The sequence below is a fragment of the Crinia signifera genome, chromosome 5, assembly GCF_055691185.1.
Source record: "Crinia signifera chromosome 5, ASM5569118v1, whole genome shotgun sequence".
NCBI lineage: Eukaryota > Metazoa > Chordata > Amphibia > Anura > Myobatrachidae > Crinia > Crinia signifera.
In genome coordinates this window covers 198505389-198526737 of record NC_139221.1, presented here as the reverse complement: position 1 = coordinate 198526737, position 21349 = coordinate 198505389, and the positions used below count along the sequence as shown (strand labels likewise).

The 21349-nt window shown below is 39.5% G+C and overlaps 1 protein-coding gene across 2 annotated transcripts in view; it reads left to right on the top strand.

The window, feature by feature from the left end:
- Positions 1–21349, top strand: part of LOC146080769 (uncharacterized) — a 95626-nt gene that overhangs the window by 60703 nt on the left and 13574 nt on the right. The window contains exons 14-15 of one of the 2 annotated variants that reach the window (XM_083188416.1): positions 7463–7636; positions 19855–20046. In XM_083188416.1, coding sequence (XP_083044542.1) covers positions 7463–7636; positions 19855–20046 — 366 coding nt within the window. Of the gene's footprint in view, positions 1–7462; positions 7637–19851; positions 20047–21349 lie in introns of both variants that reach the window. The other variant, XM_083188415.1, reaches the window with a different exon arrangement.

Genomic DNA, 21349 nt, shown 5'->3' with positions numbered 1-21349 from the left:
GATTTTTCTGTTGGGTATCCTTATCCAAAATGCTCGGGACCAGAAGAAATTTGGATAACAGATTATTTAGTATTTTAGAATATTTTTGTTTTTCAATGATGTATCATGAGGTATCTTGCATTTATCTTGTATAAACACATGAAATACAAACAAATATATTTTATTTGTGCATAAAACAAGGTTTTAAAACATGGTTTGTGTACTATTTCAGATTCTGAATTTAAATGCCAAGCAATCATTTTCTTGCACATATTGCAGTTGTGTTCAAAATTATTCAACCCCCAATGCTGTAAAGGGGTTTAGGGACTATAGTGTACATTTGGAATTGTATTCAGAATGAAATCCTACAAGGACGTTTTAAAGAACCAAATGCAACTAAAATGACATCAATTGTTTATATAACACAGTAGTAAATGTGTATTTTGTGGTTTCTTCATTGCCACAATTATTCAACCCCTTAAAGACTACCACTCTGAAGAAGAGAGGTTAATTCTGGTGTTTTCAATCAGGTATTGAAAACACCTGTGGATGTCACCGAGCACCAATCAAGCATAATAAGCACCAATTAGGCAGCTTTAAAATGACTGTGATACTCAGCTCCTTCTAGACATTTACTGGTGTGGTTACAAACATGGTGAAGTCAAGAGAATGGTCCAGGAAGACAAGAGAAGAGGTGATTTGTCTTCACAGGAAGGGCAATGGCTATAAGAAGATTGCAAAGAAGTTAAACATACCAAGAGACACCATAGGAAGCATCATTCGCAAATTCAAGGCAAAGGGCACTATTGAAATGCTACCTGGTCGTGGAAGAAAGAAGATCCTGACTTCGACTGCTGTGCGCTACCTGAAGCGTAGAGTGGATAAAAGTCCCCGTGTGACTGCTGAGGAACTGAAAAAAGATTTGTCAGATGTGGGTATAGAAGTTTCAGCTCAGACAATAAGGCGCACACTGCGTAATGAAGGTCTCCATGCCAGAACCCCCAGGCGCACCCCCTTGCTGTCTCCCAAGAATAAGAAGAGTCGACTGCAGTATGCCAAAAGTCATGTGGGCAAACCACAAAAGTTGTGGGATAGTGTTCTGTGGACTGATGAAACAAAATTAGAACTGTTTGGGCCCATGGATCAACGCTCTGTTTGGAGGAGGAAGAACAAGGCATATGACGAAAAGAACACCTTGCCTACTGTGAAGCATGGCGGAGGGTCAATTATGCTTTGGGGCTGTTTTGCTTCTGCAGGTACAGGGAAGCTTCAGCGTGTATAAGGTACCATGAATTCTCTTCAGTACCAGGAGATATTGGATGAAAATGTGATGCAGTCCGTCACAACCTGAGGCTTGGGAGACGTTGGACCTTTCAACAGGACAATGATCCCAAGCATACCTCCAAGTCCACTAGAGCATGGTTGCAGAGGAAAGGCTGGAACATTTTGGAGTGGCCATCGCAGTCACCAGATTTAAATCCGATTGAGAACCTCTGGTGGGACTTAAAGAAAGCAGTTGCAGTGCGCAAGCCTAAGAATTTGACTGAACTGGAGGCTTTTGCCCATGAAGAATGGGCGAAGATACCCGTAGATCGCTGCAAGACACTTGTGTCAAGCTATGCTTCACATTTAAAAGCTGTTATAACTGTAAAAGGATGTTGTACTAAGTACTAAGATTGAATGTCACTTGGGGGTTGAATAAAAACTAATAATGATGTGAGCACAGAAAAGACATTTGTGGTTATTTCATTATAAACTTAAGTTTATATTTCTCTGACCTACAAGTGCCTCTTTCATGTAAATGTAAGCAAGATGACTGAATGATCAAAATCAATGTCAAACTGGCCAAAACATTCAATTTCAGTGGGGGTTGAATAATTTTGAAGACAACTGTAAGTGCCAGTTACATATCATGTGCTAGGTAATGCTGTTACAGATGTCCCCAGTAGTGCTTTTAGCAAAAAATAATTTGGATAGCAGATTTTTGGATAAGGGATACTCAACCTGTATGCAAGTTTTATTAGGTTAAACAAATATATATATATATATATATATATATATATATATATATATATATATATATATATATATATATGGAATCGGTACATCTGTCAGAATGAACTTAGGTCTACAGTCATTAGGTCTACCCCACTAGGTCGACTGGCAGGAAGGTCGACCTGACTTAAGGTCGACATGGGCCAAGGTCGACATGACTTAAGGTCGAATTTGCATAAAGGTCGACATGAGGAAGGTCGACTGGTCATAAGGTCGACATGGGTTTTTCACTGTTTTTTTGATTAGGTGGGGTAGACCTAATGACTAGACCTAAGTTCATTCTAATAGATGACCGCATCCCATATATATATATATATATATACACACACACACACACACACACACACACACACACACACACACACACACATCTGAAATACCAACGTTTCAATGTGCATAGGCATTTTCCTCAAGGTAAGATGTGTGGTATAAGAACTGTAACACACAATATATACTCACCATCCCGCGCGAGTCTGTCCGGCAGTCCGGGTGCGCCCTTGCCCAGCCCCCGGAAGTAAGCCGAGTATAGTGCTGACAGCTTCCTCTGTAAATCCGTTGCTAGGAGACGCATCGGACCAGAGACGCCGTCCCCAGCCGCCAGTCAGACCCCATCAGCGGTAAACAACACTGTAATCAGAGACCACAGATAAGACATGTCAATTGGTAAATAAACGGTAAATAAGACAGTACTGTTATAAATACATGAAAAATATCTAGCCTGGCCGATGATGCAACTAACATACTGACAGTAGAGATGCTCACTGGATAATACTGATATGCACAATATTACTGTGGAATTTAATAAAGAATGCTCCAGTTAAGTCCTAGGGGGTCTCACAATTTGTAATTTATGAATCCACTTGGACTCTAGTTTCAAGAAAGCCCCATCTCTGTCGCCACCACGGCGAAAGGGGGGATGTGGTCAATCAGGATGAATTTATTGTCAGCAACTGGTGGCCCACCTCTAGACAGTGTCTAACCACTGGTTGATCAGCTTTCCTGGAGCGTATGGCTATATTAATCGATGACCGATGTAATGCCATTCTCTCCCTTATGGTACGTATGGTCTTGCCCACATAAAACAACTGGCACGGGCAAAAGAGGAGGTAGATCACGTGTCATCTGGCACGTCAGGACCTGCTTGATGGGGATAATGACATCTGAATGTGGGTTTTTGAAGGATCGGCACGTTACTAGATTTTTGCATGTTCTGCAACTGAGGCACCGACAGCATCCAGGAGGTTTACACAGGAACGGGGTACCAACAGTGTCCATTTTGTCAAACCCCTTTATGTCCGTATGGACCACTTGGTCCAACAACAAAAAGAAGTCTTTCCTATACCACAGCGGCTAAATTGCGGCTCCCATCCCGTCTGCAAAGCGGGGTTTTGAATTTGGCGCCAATTTGGCTGCCAAATTCAAAACGCCGCATCGGCGGCCAATAGGAAACGGCCGCGGCGAGCCAATCAGCGCTCGCCGCGCCGTTTCCGCCCTGCCCCCGGCGTCTGACATCAGACGCCAGCGGGAGGGCGAAAAGTCTTCTCCACGCCGGCGGAGCGCAGGAGCGCTCCTGAAGACACGAGAAGCCGCCGGAGGATGGCGCAGAAGACGGCGGCGGGGAGAAGAGTTCCGGCGCCGCTGAAGAGGCCAGGAGACGCCGGGATCAAGACAGAAGATCTCCGGCGCCTTCTGCAAGAAAAAAGAAGATGGCTCCCGGAGAGGCCAGCGGGGGTGGGAAGCAAAAGAGCTGACGAAGCTCCCCCCAGCGGCCTCTCCCAACACCAGGTAGGGGCCTTTGGCCTCCTACCCTCCATCCACCCTAGACCACCGGGTGTCGGGCACTAGGCCCGTGGGCAAATTCAGGCCCTTCTGGCCTGTGTGCGCATTAGTCGGGCCCTCTTGGCCCGTGGCTCATTTGTTTGTTGGGCCCTCCTGGCCCTCTAGGTGGGCCCTTTAGTTAGGAAGCTGGGCCCTCCAGCATAGGTGTTGCACTGTGGGCAACACCTGTGCTGGAGGGCCCAGCTTCCTAACTGTGGGGGCATATGTTTGGCACTGTGGGGGCATATGATGTTTGGCACTGTGGGGGCATATGTTTGGAACTTTGAGGGGCATGTGATGTTTGGCACTGTGGGGGGCATATGATGTTTGGCACTGTGGGGGGCATATGATGTTTGGCACTGTGGGGGGCATATGATGTTTGGCACTGTGGGGGGCATATGATGTTTGGCACTGTGGGGGGCATATCTGGCACTGGGGGCATAAAGTTTTGTCATGTGGCCACTCTCCTTGTGTCATATGACCACGCCCCTGACCACTCCCCCGATCACGCCCCTTTTTGGCGCGCGCATGATTTTGGCTTGACGACTGATATTTTTCGGCTCTTTACCTCTGACCGGTTGGCCACCCCTGCTATACCACGTCAAGTGCTCTTAACAGCCAAGGAGCGCTCCAACAAGAATTTAATCCAATGGAAACAACCATTCACAAGCTCCAGTCCAATTGTCCAGAGAGCCACTAGAGCCCTTTTGCCGATAATAAAATCTGATAGTGCATTGCCCTGTTTAAAAACAGTTCGGCCAATGTCGTGCTATACTAGAGGACATAATATCAAGGACCAAGTATATGACGGGCTCCGGCACTCCTTAAAACTAAAAAGTCCTTTGTCTGGTGCCTTCACAAGAGGGATTTGTAGATAGCAGCAATGGTGCGGCACTCGGAACCACAATAAAAACGAATCAGGTGACAACCATCTTAGACAACGTTTCAGTTGTATTAGACAACTTTTTTCAAGTATGACTTGAAAAATAGTTGTCTAATACGACTGAAACGTTGTTTAAGATGGTTGTCACCTGATTCTTCTTTATTGGGGTTCTACTGCCCAGCTGCCAGGACAGCGTTCAGATGCCTGCCTGGGTGCCCGTTCCATGGGAGAACTTCCCAAATAGACATACAGTGGAATACGAAACATCACTCCAGGACTTGCAACACAATGAAAACTTTAGTGGTTGTCGGTCAAACACTGGTTGACTGACAACCACTAAAGTTTTCATTGTTTTGCAAGTCCTGGAGTGATGTTTCTTATTCGACTGTGTGTGTGTGTGTGTGTGTATATATATATATATATATATATATATATATATATATATGGTACTTGTTTCCTAGCACGGCCACAATCGCGGGCATCGCGGGTAATTTTTAGTGGCCTGCGATGCGACCGACGCGATGGCCGTAATTTCCCATTGAAATGCATTGAAAAAAGTCAAAATCGCGTCGGTCGCATCGCAGGCGGCTAAAAAAGGCTTAAATGGTCCTGACGCGATGCCCGCGATTTCCCATAGGGAACAATGTTAAATGCCTCAATTTATCCAAATCATCATAGGGAACAATGTTAAATGGGCCAGAAACCCCCAAAAACACCTCTGAACAGTGAAATGGCCCCCCCAAATTAGTTAACGCCACCCCACGATCAACGTGAACCCGAAGCGTGGCGAGCGCAGCGGTACGCGTCCTCCGACCTTTTCATACCCCCACTATCCACGTCGGCGTGGAGTTGAGAATAGAATAGTGTGGCGAGCCCGAAGCGTGGCGAGGGTACGCGGATACCTTCACAGGTAAACGCGTCCATTCGCAGACTTCACAGGTATCCGCGACCCCTCGCGACGCTCGCCACGCTTCGGGCTCGGTGGCTCGCTGCGCTCGCCACACTATTCTGTTCTCAACTCCACGCCGACGTGGATAGTGGGGGTATGAAAAGGTCGGAGGACGCGTACCGCCGCCCCTCGCGGGCTCGCTGCGCTCGCCACGCTTCGGGTTCACGTTGATCGTGGGGTGGCGTTAACTAATTTGGGGGGGCCATTTCACTGTTCAGGGTTGTTTTGGGGGGTTTCTGGCCCATTTAACATTGTTCCCTATGATGATTTGGGTAAATTGAGGCATATAACATTGTTCCCTATGGGAAATCGCGGGCGTCGCATCGCATGCGATTTTTTAGCCCGCATGCGATGCGACCGACGCGATTTTTTACCTGCGAAGCCCAAGATCATGATCGGTGTGGCCGTGCTAGGAAACAAGTACCATATATATAAAATCGATTTGAAAACTGCAGAGTACCACGTTCCATTTCATGTGAGAGGTGAATGTGAGCTGCAAAGGTGTGTGAGGGCTGACTGACACTCTACACCAGGGCTGGGCAATTGCGGCCCTCCAGATGTTGATGAACTACACATCCCAGCATGCCCTTGCATCAGTTTCAGCATGGCCACATACCAAAACTAATGCAAAGCATCCTGGAATGTGTAGTTCATCAACATCTGGAGGGCCGTAATTGCCCAGCCCTGCTCTACACTGAAGCAGCTCACTGATCTGCAGCAAACGGATGATAACAGCGCCTATGCTAATGAAGTTGACTTGGCAGAAAAGGCTTTAATTTGCACGGCAGTATCAGAATTAGACTTCCACTTATTGATGGAGGGTTGCCTTCTCTGATTTGTTACGTTTTCTGCTTCATCTAATGGATGGCTGGTTGGAATATCAGGCGAGAAGCATCGGAGAAAAAACACCCTGCAACCATTGCTGGAAGAACACAAGCTCTTGGTGGCAGCGTTATGGTCTGGGGAATTTTTTTATTTTTATTTTTTTGCTGTAGGATGCACTGCACTCAGCATGGCACCAGATACCTGGTACTACCAGCTCCTTACTGGGTCACTCCCAGCCTGTCAAGCTGCTGTCCACACAGTGGTTACTCTGGCTATTAGTTGGTGGTCATAAAAATGTGACTCAACTGTGTATATATCTTTATTATCGATAAATAGCTTTCATTCCACTACAAAACTTGAATGTTTGAAATACTACATTGCATATTTTGCAAGGTAAATGTAGTTTTGACTTTCCCCTTATGAAAACCTGCATTTTAGGTTTAAGGTGACTCCTCCATTTGCAAAAAAGCTGGGGTGTAATAAATATTCAGTTTGTGATTACATGCTGTGCAGTTATGTGAATGTATAAAGGCTTCATTTTACGTAGAGAAAGTACAGAATGAACTGAAAATGGTGTAATCTGCTTGTTAGTGAAAGTTATATAGATTTAATGTGAGTGTTTTAATATTCATGTGACCAATATTCTATTTACACAGAGAAAAAATATTTAAAAAAATAATATTCTATTGTCTAATAACCATTGTTTATTGAACTTATCTGTGATGTATGATATGTAGATATTAGAGATGTGCAGGTTCGGTTTTACCTGGATTTACTCAGTTCTCACAGCAGAATCTTATTGGCTATCCAAAACATGTGACAGCTGATAACCAATTGGAAAAATTTGAACTTTTGATAATTTGGCAATAAGAACCAATTAAATCTGAACCTGCACATCTCTAGTAGATATGCATGTACTTGAGCTTACTAAAGTTCTATCTGCTTCCTTTTAGATCACAATGACAGAATAAAATTTTTGTGGAACACAAAGGAGTCCATTCCATCTGCTAGCACTTGCTCGTCTAATAAAGCTTCACAGAATCGGTCTTCCAAAGGAGACTCAGGGACAAGAAAGAGAACAAGGGATGCCACTACAGATACATTGTCCACATTTACTTTTTCCATAGGTAATTTGTGGATGTAGTAATTATCACAATGCAGCATGGCACAATGAGTAAAGTTATGATGTACACAAAAACAAACAGATAAGCAGCGCTGTACAATTAGAAATATTAATAACAGGTGAACCCAGTGTTGGCTGAAATAGCTGTAACAATTTTAAAAAAGGCACATATAAATAAAATGATGTCACTCCAATTGTAATGAAAAAAGATTCAATATACAATAATTAAAAACAAGGTGTGGTGGAATATCAACGGTGGTATAATATAACCTGCTCTGGAACGGGTGTAAGTCCTTGGGAATACAGTCCTGGGGTGAACCGATTTAGGGTTTCTTTGGGAAGCCGCTGGAGGTTTTATGAGTCCGTTTGAATTAGGGTGATAGTCGCCCACGCTTGGAGTCACCTCGACGATGGATGCGGATAAGAGCAAAGTGTCCCAATATGTTGTTTTTCTCCCAGGCTTTTTTAATCCTCAGGTCCAGAGTGTTAGGCAGGTAGCAAAGTCCCACAGACAAATTCTAAGAATTCCACACAGCACCACAGCACCTACGCGTTTCGCTGACCTCTGTCAGCTTTATCAAGGTGTCTTAATGAATGTGCCTTGGGGGTATATATACCCTGAACATCCTGTTAGCTTAATTAGCATATATAATTGGTTCACTTGGAAATACAATACATAATAAAATAAAGACATACTCGGAGACAGATACAGATATCCTGTATAATATATACATAAATAAAGTGCAAAAAATATATTCTAAAACCATAATTAGAGGGTTACAAGATCTGTTGTTTATATCCTGGTCTTTCACTTCCGGGTTGTTACCAGGTCGATTTAGTCATAGTTTACTTCATTCCAAAGCAAAATAATAATATAGATTCCCCAAAAGAATGGTATGTTTAAACATAAATCGACTAAATCGACCTGGTAACAACCCGGAAGTGAAAGACCAGGATATAAACAACAGATCTTGTAACCCTCTAATTATGGTTTTAGAATATATTTTTTGCACTTTATTTATGTATATATTATACAGGATATCTGTATCTGTCTCCGAGTATGTCTTTATTTTATTATGTATTGTATTTCCAAGTGAACCAATTATATATGCTAATTAAGCTAACAGGATGTTCAGGGTATATATACCCCCAAGGCACATTCATTAAGACACCTTGATAAAGCTGACAGAGGTCAGCGAAACGCGTAGGTGCTGTGGTGCTGTGTGGAATTCTTAGAATTTGTCTGTGGGACTTTGCTACCTGCCTAACACTCTGGACCTGAGGATTAAAAAAGCCTGGGAGAAAAACAACATATTGGGACACTTTGCTCTTATCCGCATCCATCGTCGAGGTGACTCCAAGCGTGGGCGACTATCACCCTAATTCAAACGGACTCATAAAACCTCCAGCGGCTTCCCAAAGAAACCCTAAATCGGTTCACCCCAGGACTGTATTCCCAAGGACTTACACCCGTTCCAGAGCAGGTTATATTATACCACCGTTGATATTCCACCACACCTTGTTTTTAATTATTGTATATTGAATCTTTTTTCATTCCAATTGGAGTGACATCATTTTATTTATATGTGCCTTTATTAAAATTGTTACAGCTATTTCAGCCAACACTGGGTTCACCTGTTATTAATATTTCTAATTGTACAGCGCTGCTTATCTGTTTGTTTTTGTGTATTTTCATGAGGGAGCTGACTACTCCCTTTTCAGCAGCTGCTTAGTTATTGGGGTAACAGCTGGTGCCAAGCGCTCCTAATCAACCTCGGTCGAGATTCTTTGCTAAAGTTATGATTTAACCCTGTAACATCAGATGTTGACGGCATGAGGGCATATTCAACATATTTCTACAGTAGAAAAGAAAACTCATGATGTGTAACATCTAACATATAAAATATGGTATATAGTACAATATATATATATATATATATATATATATATATATATATATATATATATATATATATATATATACAGTATATGGATACGCGCGTTCCCATTGCTGACAATGAGGCGCACAAGCATGCATGCGCGTCCCATTCTCGGCGAACGGCGAATTCCATTTGCTCATGGAATTCTAGGTCAGAAAGCACCCATTTTTGGAAGAATAATTGGAGTGCTGTCCACAAAGACTGATTATGGGCCTTATTCTAGTTCACTCTGTCTGACAAATTCCTTCTTAGATGGACAAAACCATGTGCACTGCAGGTGGGGCAGATGTAACTTGTGCAGAGAGAATTAGATTTGGGTGGTGTTTTATTTAAAAGTGAGATCTATATTGCAGTGTAAAAATAAAGCAGCCAGTATTTACGGAAAAGGGGAGGGTAGGAGTGAGTTGCGCTGCTGTATATAAATATTGTACACTAGCTGACTGTACAAGGATGAATGCAGGACACACTGTAGCTTTTTTATATAAATTTTATATCTAGAAAAAACACATAAATTTACAACAAGTAAAAACAATAATGAATATAGAATAAAGCATATGAATGTACTGAAAGTTGGGATCCCAAAACAGCTATTTTAGTTTAAATAACTTCACAGCAGAATAGAATAATGAGCTCAATAAATGTAAAGTGGCTTGGAGTTGGCAATAATCTGCAGGTACTTGTTGCAGCAAAAGAATATATATATAGGAGATATCATATATGTCCGGTTCATTCGGGACTGGTCAGTCGGATATATATAAGATTTTCAAGCAATTGTTTAGGCAGTCAATTATATTTTATGCTCACCAAATTAGTAGTAGGTGCTTAATGCTGGTAGACCCAGTTGGTGGAGTTAGGGAGCCCCTCAGATGGAAATGGCTGTTCTCCTCGGCAGCACGCCAGTGAGGTGACCCCGCGGTGTGGGGTGCAAACACCGTTCGATCTACGGCAACACGGAGTAGTTTGGAGGGTAGTATGCCGTCCTGCAATCTGGTAGTCTCTGCGCAGTGTAGTTGGACCGTACACAGCTGATGGCCGGCGGCTCAGGGTGAGGTGAGCCGCACTTCAGCTGGGGAAGCACAGTCAGCGGTGAGCCCAGGGGAGGACGGCAGCGGAATGCACGCTCAAGTGGGACCGGAGGAACGGAGCTTGATTCAGCTTGAGACGGCTAAGTGCCGTTTGATGTATGCACAAGATTTGTGCTGCTGGCTGGGGAGCACGCGAGGCGGCTATTTGCCGGTGATGTTGTGCGGCTAGCGCTTCCTCCGTGAAGTTCTTGCTGTGATATGGCTGATTGGAACACCTTCTCAGGTACCAGGTAGTAGCTTGTCAACGCGTTTCGTCCCCTGTTGTATGCTGGGAACTTTTTCAAGACAGATAGCTGTGTTCTTAGGGTGTACTCCCTTTATAGGTGTGTGATTTACTTCAGGTGTTAAATTAATCAATCAATTGGTCAGTTCATTCAGTTTACGTTTGCTCTATATTCCTAAAGCATACAAACTAACATTTAAATGCATACAGTGTGTCCAACAGCATTAAATAAAAGTATATAGAATATATAAAAAAGACATGTAAGTATAAAAAAGAGGGAATAGTCTTACATATTAGCAAATGGGAGGAAAAAAGAGAATCTCTCTTTCAGGGACAAACTTGAATAGATCAATTAGTTGTTTATCAATTAATTTGTTAGAAAGCTGGTAACATTTAGTGTTATCGCGTCAATTTAGACCTTTGTCTGAAAACCTTATCATGCGATAGTGTGTTAAATTTTCATTTTATATCTAGTAGTCGCATAGAAAACAGATATTAAGAAACATTAGTTCGACTGAATTAGCATATAGATAAACTTGTAAGTCTATAAGCAATAAATACAGAGATGTATTAGAGAGAATATAAATAAATATTTTCATATATTTATATATAGGAGAGACTAGGAAGCAAAAATCATATTTATAAATAAGTATAAAGTATAAAAAATGGAAAAGTATAAATGTAAAAATAAATATAAAAAGAAGAGAAAAAAAGAGAAAAAAAGAGAGAGAAATTAAAAGGAGGATTTCCTTATATACAATATACTTATAAGTAAATATACATAAATAATATATTATATTGCATGTCTCCGCATCCGATAATCGGGTGGAAGCATATAGAGATATAATAGTGTTATCATTATAGTGGCGGGATTTAGATTATATTTATTTTATTTTATTTATTCTGCAACTGTATATTGATTTGTCCATATTCTAGCCCAAAGGATGTAATAGGCATAAATTTAATGGACAATTCTCTGTTCAAAGTAGTAAGCTATATAGTGTAGATTTATAGCGCATAAAAATACATAGATATTAATAACAAATTATTCTATAAACAATAATTTTTCACATGAAGGGACACATTTACCCCTATAAATTTAGTTTTTATTATTGGTACTAACCTTCTAGACAATAATAGAGATAAAATAACAATTATGAAGTCCTGTGATTTTATATGAATAGGAAAAACATTTTATTTTGCTTATTTTCATTTTTAGTTATTAATTAGTTCCAAATATCATAGAATAATTCATTATATTGTTTTATTAAGTGATTCATGGTGACTGCATGAAAATAGAAGTTCTACATATGTTATTACAAAAGATGACACAAGTAATCAAATTATTTGGAGCAAAGATATAGAAATCCAGAGTACATAAAGGAGGTTTTGTATATATATGTAATATAATTTATTAAAAATTATATTTAAGCAGTGTTTTATTAAATAGTTAGTATTTCTTTATATAATCAAATGTAGATTCCAAAGGGATGTTAATATAAGTTGATTCAGGCATTCATCTATTAACCTAATTTATTTGTAAAGTTAACTATGTTTCAGTTATATGTGTAAAATTCTCAGGGGAAGGAGAGAGAGGGGTCTGCAAACCCGGGATGTCACAGTAAACTGCGCATGCCGGGTAGACCACTGTCGCTCCATCCCATGAGAGTTTAGAAAAATTGTAAGTATATGTATATGCAAAAAGGATTATTTATTTATATCAGTCCAGACAGGTAAAGTCCAGGGCTTCATTAAGTCCTTGTGGATTCAAGGTCTCTAATTTAAAAATCCATGCTGATTCGGCCAAGCAAAGTTTTCTGAACCTATCACCTCCTCTTTTAGTGTTCAGAATTTGTTCGATCCCTGTCACTGTAAGTCCACTAGGGTCACCTCCATGTTTAGTCAAAAAATGACGCGGGATGCTATGATTATGCAGTTTTTTAAGGATGTTGTTCCTGTGTTCCCTAAATCTGCTTTTTAGGCTCCTAGTAGTACGACCCACGTACTGGAGTTTACAGGGACACTCCAGCACGTAAACACAGTAGACTGTTTCGCAATTAATAAATTGTTTTATTGGATAAGTTTGTTTGTTTTGGGTTGAAGTTATTAATTTCTTTTTATTAGACATATATTGACAAGTTAGGCAAATATTTTTATTACATTTAAAATTGCCCGATGGTTTGGGGGGGATCCAAGTGGACTTTTCGTGGTGGTTCAGTGGTGGTAGTAGGCTTGGGGATATAAAATCCTTAAGATTCCTATTCCTTCTGAAGGTGATTTTGGGTTTGGTTAAGACTCCCTGTAGGACTTTGTCATGGGATAATAGTTTGAAGTTTTCTAATACAATTTTCTTAATTTGTTGTGATTTGTTATTAAATTTTGAGATGAATGCAATTGAGTTGGTATTTGAATTATCATTTTTGGTTTGGTTTTTAGGTTCCAGTAAGTTAATTCTTTTAACTTTATCTACATTCTCCAATGCTTCCTTTAGTAATTTGTCAGGGTAACCCCTTCTCTTGAAGTTCTTAATCATTATTTCAGATTGTAGTTTGTAGTCAGTGTCTAGTGAACAATTTCGACGGATTCTTAACAGTTGGTTTTTGGGGATATTATTTATCCAGGGCTTATAATGTCCACTATTATAGTGGAGGTAATTATTGGTTCCAACCGGTTTAATATAGTTTGCAGAAGTTAGAAGGCCATTAGAGGTGGAGAATGTGATATCCAGGAAGTTAACAGACGTGTAACTAAAAGTGTGTGTGAATTTTAAATTAAAAGTGTTAAGATTTAAAAAATTAACGAAATCTTGTGCCAAATCGTGTCCACCTTCCCAAATAATAAACAGATCGTCAATGAAACGGCCATAGAGGACCAGATTCTCTCTATATGGACCGCCCCATATAAGTTGTTCTTCTAGGCGGCCCACATAGAGGTTCGCGAAACTCGGCGCAAATCTGGTCCCCATGGCCGTCCCAAGGCGCTGTAAAAAATAGTGATCTTCAAAAATAAAATAATTGTGAGTGAGAATAAAGTGAATAGAATCTAAAATAAATTGCCTCTTAACTGGTGTAATCTCAGTGTCCAAATCTAAATAGTGACTAACTGCACCCACACCCTTATCGTGCGGTATATTCGTGTATAGTGCCTGGACATCAAGGGTTAGAAAACCCCAACCCCTGTTCCAGGATAAATCTAAAGTTTTGTTTAAAATGTGCGTTGTGTCCTTAATGTGCGAAGAAAGTGCAATAACGAATTTTTGTAAGTGAGAATCTACAAAATGTGATAAATTAGAAGTGAGGGATCCTACACCAGAAATAATGGGTCTACCTGGGGGTGAAGTGAGGTCTTTGTGAATTTTGGGTAAAAAGTAAAAAGTAGGAGTGACAGGGTGATAAGGAAAAAGAAATTGTGATTCTTCTCTGGATACACGAATATACCGCACGATAAGGGTGTGGGTGCAGTTAGTCACTATTTAGATTTGGACACTGAGATTACACCAGTTAAGAGGCAATTTATTTTAGATTCTATTCACTTTATTCTCACTCACAATTATTTTATTTTTGAAGATCACTATTTTTTACAGCGCCTTGGGACGGCCATGGGGACCAGATTTGCGCCGAGTTTCGCGAACCTCTATGTGGGCCGCCTAGAAGAACAACTTATATGGGGCGGTCCATATAGAGAGAATCTGGTCCTCTATGGCCGTTTCATTGACGATCTGTTTATTATTTGGGAAGGTGGACACGATTTGGCACAAGATTTCGTTAATTTTTTAAATCTTAACACTTTTAATTTAAAATTCACACACACTTTTAGTTACACGTCTGTTAACTTCCTGGATATCACATTCTCCACCTCTAATGGCCTTCTAACTTCTGCAAACTATATTAAACCGGTTGGAACCAATAATTACCTCCACTATAATAGTGGACATTATAAGCCCTGGATAAATAATATCCCCAAAAACCAACTGTTAAGAATCCGTCGAAATTGTTCACTAGACACTGACTACAAACTACAATCTGAAATAATGATTAAGAACTTCAAGAGAAGGGGTTACCCTGACAAATTACTAAAGGAAGCATTGGAGAATGTAGATAAAGTTAAAAGAATTAACTTACTGGAACCTAAAAACCAAACCAAAAATGATAATTCAAATACCAACTCAATTGCATTCATCTCAAAATTTAATAACAAATCACAACAAATTAAGAAAATTGTATTAGAAAACTTCAAACTATTATCCCATGACAAAGTCCTACAGGGAGTCTTAACCAAACCCAAAATCACCTTCAGAAGGAATAGGAATCTTAAGGATTTTATATCCCCAAGCCTACTACCACCACTGAACCACCACGAAAAGTCCACTTGGATCCCCCCCAAACCATCGGGCAATTTTAAATGTAATAAAAATATTTGCCTAACTTGTCAATATATGTCTAATAAAAAGAAATTAATAACTTCAACCCAAAACAAACAAACTTATCCAATAAAACAATTTATTAATTGCGAAACAGTCTACTGTGTTTACGTGCTGGAGTGTCCCTGTAAACTCCAGTACGTGGGTCGTACTACTAGGAGCCTAAAAAGCAGATTTAGGGAACACAGGAACAACATCCTTAAAAAACTGCATAATCATAGCATCCCGCGTCATTTTTTGACTAAACATGGAGGTGACCCTAGTGGACTTACAGTGACAGGGATCGAACAAATTCTGAACACTAAAAGAGGAGGTGATAGGTTCAGAAAACTTTGCTTGGCCGAATCAGCATGGATTTTTAAATTAGAGACCTTGAATCCACAAGGACTTAATGAAGCCCTGGACTTTACCTGTCTGGACTGATATAAATAAATAATCCTTTTTGCATATACATATACTTACAATTTTTCTAAACTCTCATGGGATGGAGCGACAGTGGTCTACCCGGCATGCGCAGTTTACTGTGACATCCCGGGTTTGCAGACCCCTCTCTCTCCTTCCCCTGAGAATTTTACACATATAACTGAAACATAGTTAACTTTACAAATAAATTAGGTTAATAGATGAATGCCTGAATCAACTTATATTAACATCCCTTTGGAATCTACATTTGATTATATAAAGAAATACTAACTATTTAATAAAACACTGCTTAAATATAATTTTTAATAAATTATATTACATATATATACAAAACCTCCTTTATGTACTCTGGATTTCTATATCTTTGCTCCAAATAATTTGATTACTTGTGTCATCTTTTGTAATAACATATGTAGAACTTCTATTTTCATGCAGTCACCATGAATCACTTAATAAAACAATATAATGAATTATTCTATGATATTTGGAACTAATTAATAACTAAAAATGAAAATAAGCAAAATAAAATGTTTTTCCTATTCATATAAAATCACAGGACTTCATAATTGTTATTTTATCTCTATTATTGTCTAGAAGGTTAGTACCAATAATAAAAACTAAATTTATAGGGGTAAATGTGTCCCTTCATGTGAAAAATTATTGTTTATAGAATAATTTGTTATTAATATCTATGTATTTTTATGCGCTATAAATCTACACTATATAGCTTACTACTTTGAACAGAGAATTGTCCATTAAATTTATGCCTATTACATCCTTTGGGCTAGAATATGGACAAATCAATATACAGTTGCAGAATAAATAAAATAAAATAAATATAATCTAAATCCCGCCACTATAATGATAACACTATTATATCTCTATATGCTTCCACCCGATTATCGGATGCGGAGACATGCAATATAATATATTATTTATGTATATTTACTTATAAGTATATTGTATATAAGGAAATCCTCCTTTTAATTTCTCTCTCTTTTTTTCTCTTTTTTTCTCTTCTTTTTATATTTATTTTTACATTTATACTTTTCCATTTTTTATACTTTATACTTATTTATAAATATGATTTTTGCTTCCTAGTCTCTCCTATATATAAATATATGAAAATATTTATTTATATTCTCTCTAATACATCTCTGTATTTATTGCTTATAGACTTACAAGTTTATCTATATGCTAATTCAGTCGAACTAATGTTTCTTAATATCTGTTTTCTATGCGACTACTAGATATAAAATGAAAATTTAACACACTATCGCATGATAAGGTTTTCAGACAAAGGTCTAAATTGACGCGATAACACTAAATGTTACCAGCTTTCTAACAAATTAATTGATAAACAACTAATTGATCTATTCAAGTTTGTCCCTGAAAGAGAGATTCTCTTTTTTCCTCCCATTTGCTAATATGTAAGACTATTCCCTCTTTTTTATACTTACATGTCTTTTTTATATATTCTATATACTTTTATTTAATGCTGTTGGACACACTGTATGCATTTAAATGTTAGTTTGTATGCTTTAGGAATATAGAGCAAACGTAAACTGAATGAACTGACCAATTGATTGATTAATTTAACACCTGAAGTAAATCACACACCTATAAAGGGAGTACACCCTAAGAACACAGCTATCTGTCTTGAAAAAGTTCCCAGCATACAACAGGGGACGAAACGCGTTGACAAGCTACTACCTGGTACCTGAGAAGGTGTTCCAATCAGCCATATCACAGCAAGAACTTCACGGAGGAAGCGCTAGCCGCACAACATCACCGGCAAATAGCCGCCTCGCGTGCTCCCCAGCCAGCAGCACAAATCTTGTGCATACATCAAACGGCACTTAGCCGTCTCAAGCTGAATCAAGCTCCGTTCCTCCGGTCCCACTTGAGCGTGCATTCCGCTGCCGTCCTCCCCTGGGCTCACCGCTGACTGTGCTTCCCCAGCTGAAGTGCGGCTCACCTCACCCTGAGCCGCCGGCCATCAGCTGTGTACGGTCCAACTACACTGCGCAGAGACTACCAGATTGCAGGACGGCATACTACCCTCCAAACTACTCCGTGTTGCCGTAGATCGAACGGTGTTTGCACCCCACACCGCGGGGTCACCTCACTGGCGTGCTGCAGAGGAGAACAGCCATTTCCATCTGAGGGGCTCCCTAACTCCACCAACTGGGTCTACCAGCATTAAGCACCTACTACTAATTTGGTGAGCATAAAATATAATTGACTGCCTAAACAATTGCTTGAAAATCTTATATATATCCGACTGACCAGTCCCGAATGAACCGGACATATATGATATCTCCTATATATATATTCTTTTGCTGCAACAAGTACCTGCAGATTATTGCCAACTCCAAGCCACTTTACATTTATTGAGCTCATTATTCTATTCTGCTGTGAAGTTATTTAAACTAAAATAGCTGTTTTGGGATCCCAACTTTCAGTACATTCATATGCTTTATTTTATATTCATTATTGTTTTTACTTGTTGTAAATTTATGTGTTTTTTCTAGATATAAAATTTATATAAAAAAGCTACAGTGTGTCCTGCATTCATCCTTGTACAGTCAGCTAGTGTACAATATTTATATACAGCAGCGCAACTCACTCCTACCCTCCCCTTTTCCATTTCTTCTTTCTCTGTGTGCCTGACGGGCTCACGGGAGTGTATGCTGCAGCTGAAGATTTTCTTTATATACAAACTTTTTTGATCTATCAGGACTATTAGTTATTGCAATTGCCGAGCGCCAGGTAGTGTGTATATAGGTGCCTCCTCTAAGGCTACCCTATTTCACACAACACCCCCTATTTTTGAGCCAGTATTTACCCTGCACAGAAACAAAATAACTCACCCAAATCTAAGTATATCTGCACATTTTACATCTGCCCCCCTGCAGTGCACATGGTTTTGTCCATCTAAGAAGGAATTTGTCAGAAAGAGTGAACTAGAATATGGCCCTATATGTGTGTGTGTCTCCCAGAGAATGTGCGCTAAGTAACATGACAACATATTTGTTCTTAAACTCGACAAGTGCAATATGCTCCAGTGCCCATAAAAAAAACATATACAGTACATAGTTAAAGAATAACACTCAGAGACAACATTGCTACAATAAGACCTGTATTCACAGTCTACTGTTTTCATGGTATCACTTTCATCATCAGAACCACACAAAATGTCAACATAACTAATGCACTTATAACTTACCTATACCCCCCACAGCCTATGGGCAGTCTATGGGGGGTATAGGTGACACTGTAAGGTATCTCTTTGAAACTGTCTGGTCAGACATAAAATATCTGGACATTTCCTTATAAATTCCCATCATTTCAGTGATTACAAAGTACTAAAACCGGTGCTCTCTCTCAACATTAACAAACAAACGTGATGTATATATAATACTGGACTGCCTATTAATCGTTACTAACGGACTAATTTGAAACCAATCTGCTGATTTACTAACCTATTACTTTGCCCATAATGCTTTCTTACCGGTCAGCTAATCATAAGGCATGACTAATATAGGTAACATACCGTTCTAGATGCAATAATACAAAACCGGTTGTGCTTTTTTCTTTTTATATATATATATATATTTTTTTTTTTTATGTAATTTTGTATATATATATATATATATATATATATATATATATATATATATATATATATATATATATTTTTTTTTTTTAATGTAATTTTAGGATGTGTTGTCATTTATTTTAGTAAATGTGAATAAATGACTTATCTGTGATTAACTCAATTTTATGTGATTGCGCAGTTCTAGTTTTTAACTGAGTCTGGTGATATTTATATTTAATATATTTATACTATATCGGCTTGCTATAGCGCAGGACCTAATCTTTCTGATGGCTTAAAACGTTGTTTATATGAATGGCAACAACCAATGTAAACCACAATGATGGCTATCCTACTCAGGTCAGCTCATATGTCCATTGTGGATGTGGAATTGAATAGCTTTCAGCACTTGGGTGTACAGAACACACAACTTAACATATTTAGAATCTTCTGCAAAAGTAGTAAATGCTGAGCATAAATGTGAGCCTGTGTTTATTCATGTTCTAAATTTAAATCTTTATTTCATTTAGAAGCTTCAGAGAAGCCAAAGACATCAGATTTGCAAGAAGCGGAGCACATACCTGTTGCTACTTCATCAGATGCAGAACAAGCAATGCTGTCCAATGATGATATGAAGGAGCCCTGTGAAGCAGCACCACATACTACAAAAACTAGTTCTAGTGTTTCCGAGATCTATTTAAGATATGTTAGGCAAAATAATATTGGTGAGTATAAACCATTGTGCTCAAAACTCACAATGTGTCTTTTTTTTGCTATCTTTCTATAATTTCTCTTTCATCCAGCAGTGGACACTGGAGTAGACCAAACAGTGAGTATAGAATGTGTAGTATTGTCAGCTCCTCCCCCTGTATACCCCTCCCTAATTGGGAGTCCCCACTACCTGTCAGAGGAATGGACACGGTGCTTATATGCACAGCATCTATTCAGAGTGATGGGCTTGGGGCATGGCCTGCAGCTCACAGAGTGCTGACCATGCCTCCACAGTAGAAAAAAATGAAGTGTGGCCTCGCCCTAATTTGTAGGCCTTGCCTCAATTCCACACACCCTTGCTGTGAGACCACACCCCCACATTTTGGACGGGAATCCCGATCTTCTAATTCAAAAAGTTAGGAGGTATACAATATCATTATGGCCAAGTGAAAACCTTTGACTGATGATGAGCTTCCAGCTTTTGTGGAATCTTTTGATAGCGAAGATGTATCTGAGAAAGAAAATCATACAAGAGATGATGGGGATGTTGCTACAACTCCATATGTTCTTTCAAAGGATTAACAAATACATTGAGAACTTGCTCATCATCAACATCCTGCTGGAAAGCTCTTTAAAGCCACATTTTGCAAGAAAACTCCAGGTGTAACAAGATGGTACAGGAAGAATCCATGATGTGAAAAGTGCATTCAATGTTATATTTAATTCAATCAAAATGTGATCATAAAATACACAGATATTAAAGGACACCATCTTTATAACAATGTTATGTTTCAAGCTTATGCTGGACTATTATTATTGGCTGGAGGGCCTGATTCAAGATCAATCGGTCCCCGAGGAGCAAGAGCAGGGTAATTCCCAGCGTTTTATGGGTTTCCCTATTAAAATGCACACGGGCAGGCCGATGCTTACCGGGTGCAGGCAGCTGATGTCGCATGACACCGATGGAAATATAAGTCAGTTTAAACTGAGTTTTATTTTTTCAGAAGGGGCGTTAGGGCGATGTCTATGTGCTAAGCTGCGTATGTACGCTGCAGTGTAGGGCTATGTCTATGGGCTTGCTAAGCAGCATATGTACTCTGCTTAATGTGGTGAATCTCATGGTGAAGCAACAAAAAGCTTGTGGGATAGTGAAACTGGTCGCAATATTTTCCAAGCAGCCAGGTCACTTGACATCTTCTATAAAATCTTGTGAGTGCTTTGTTCTAGCAACAGACAAACATGGCGGGCGGGCGACTGTGTTTGCGGCAGGCAGCGTTTAATTGCGTGTGGACCAGAATAAGGTCTTATATGTTCTGA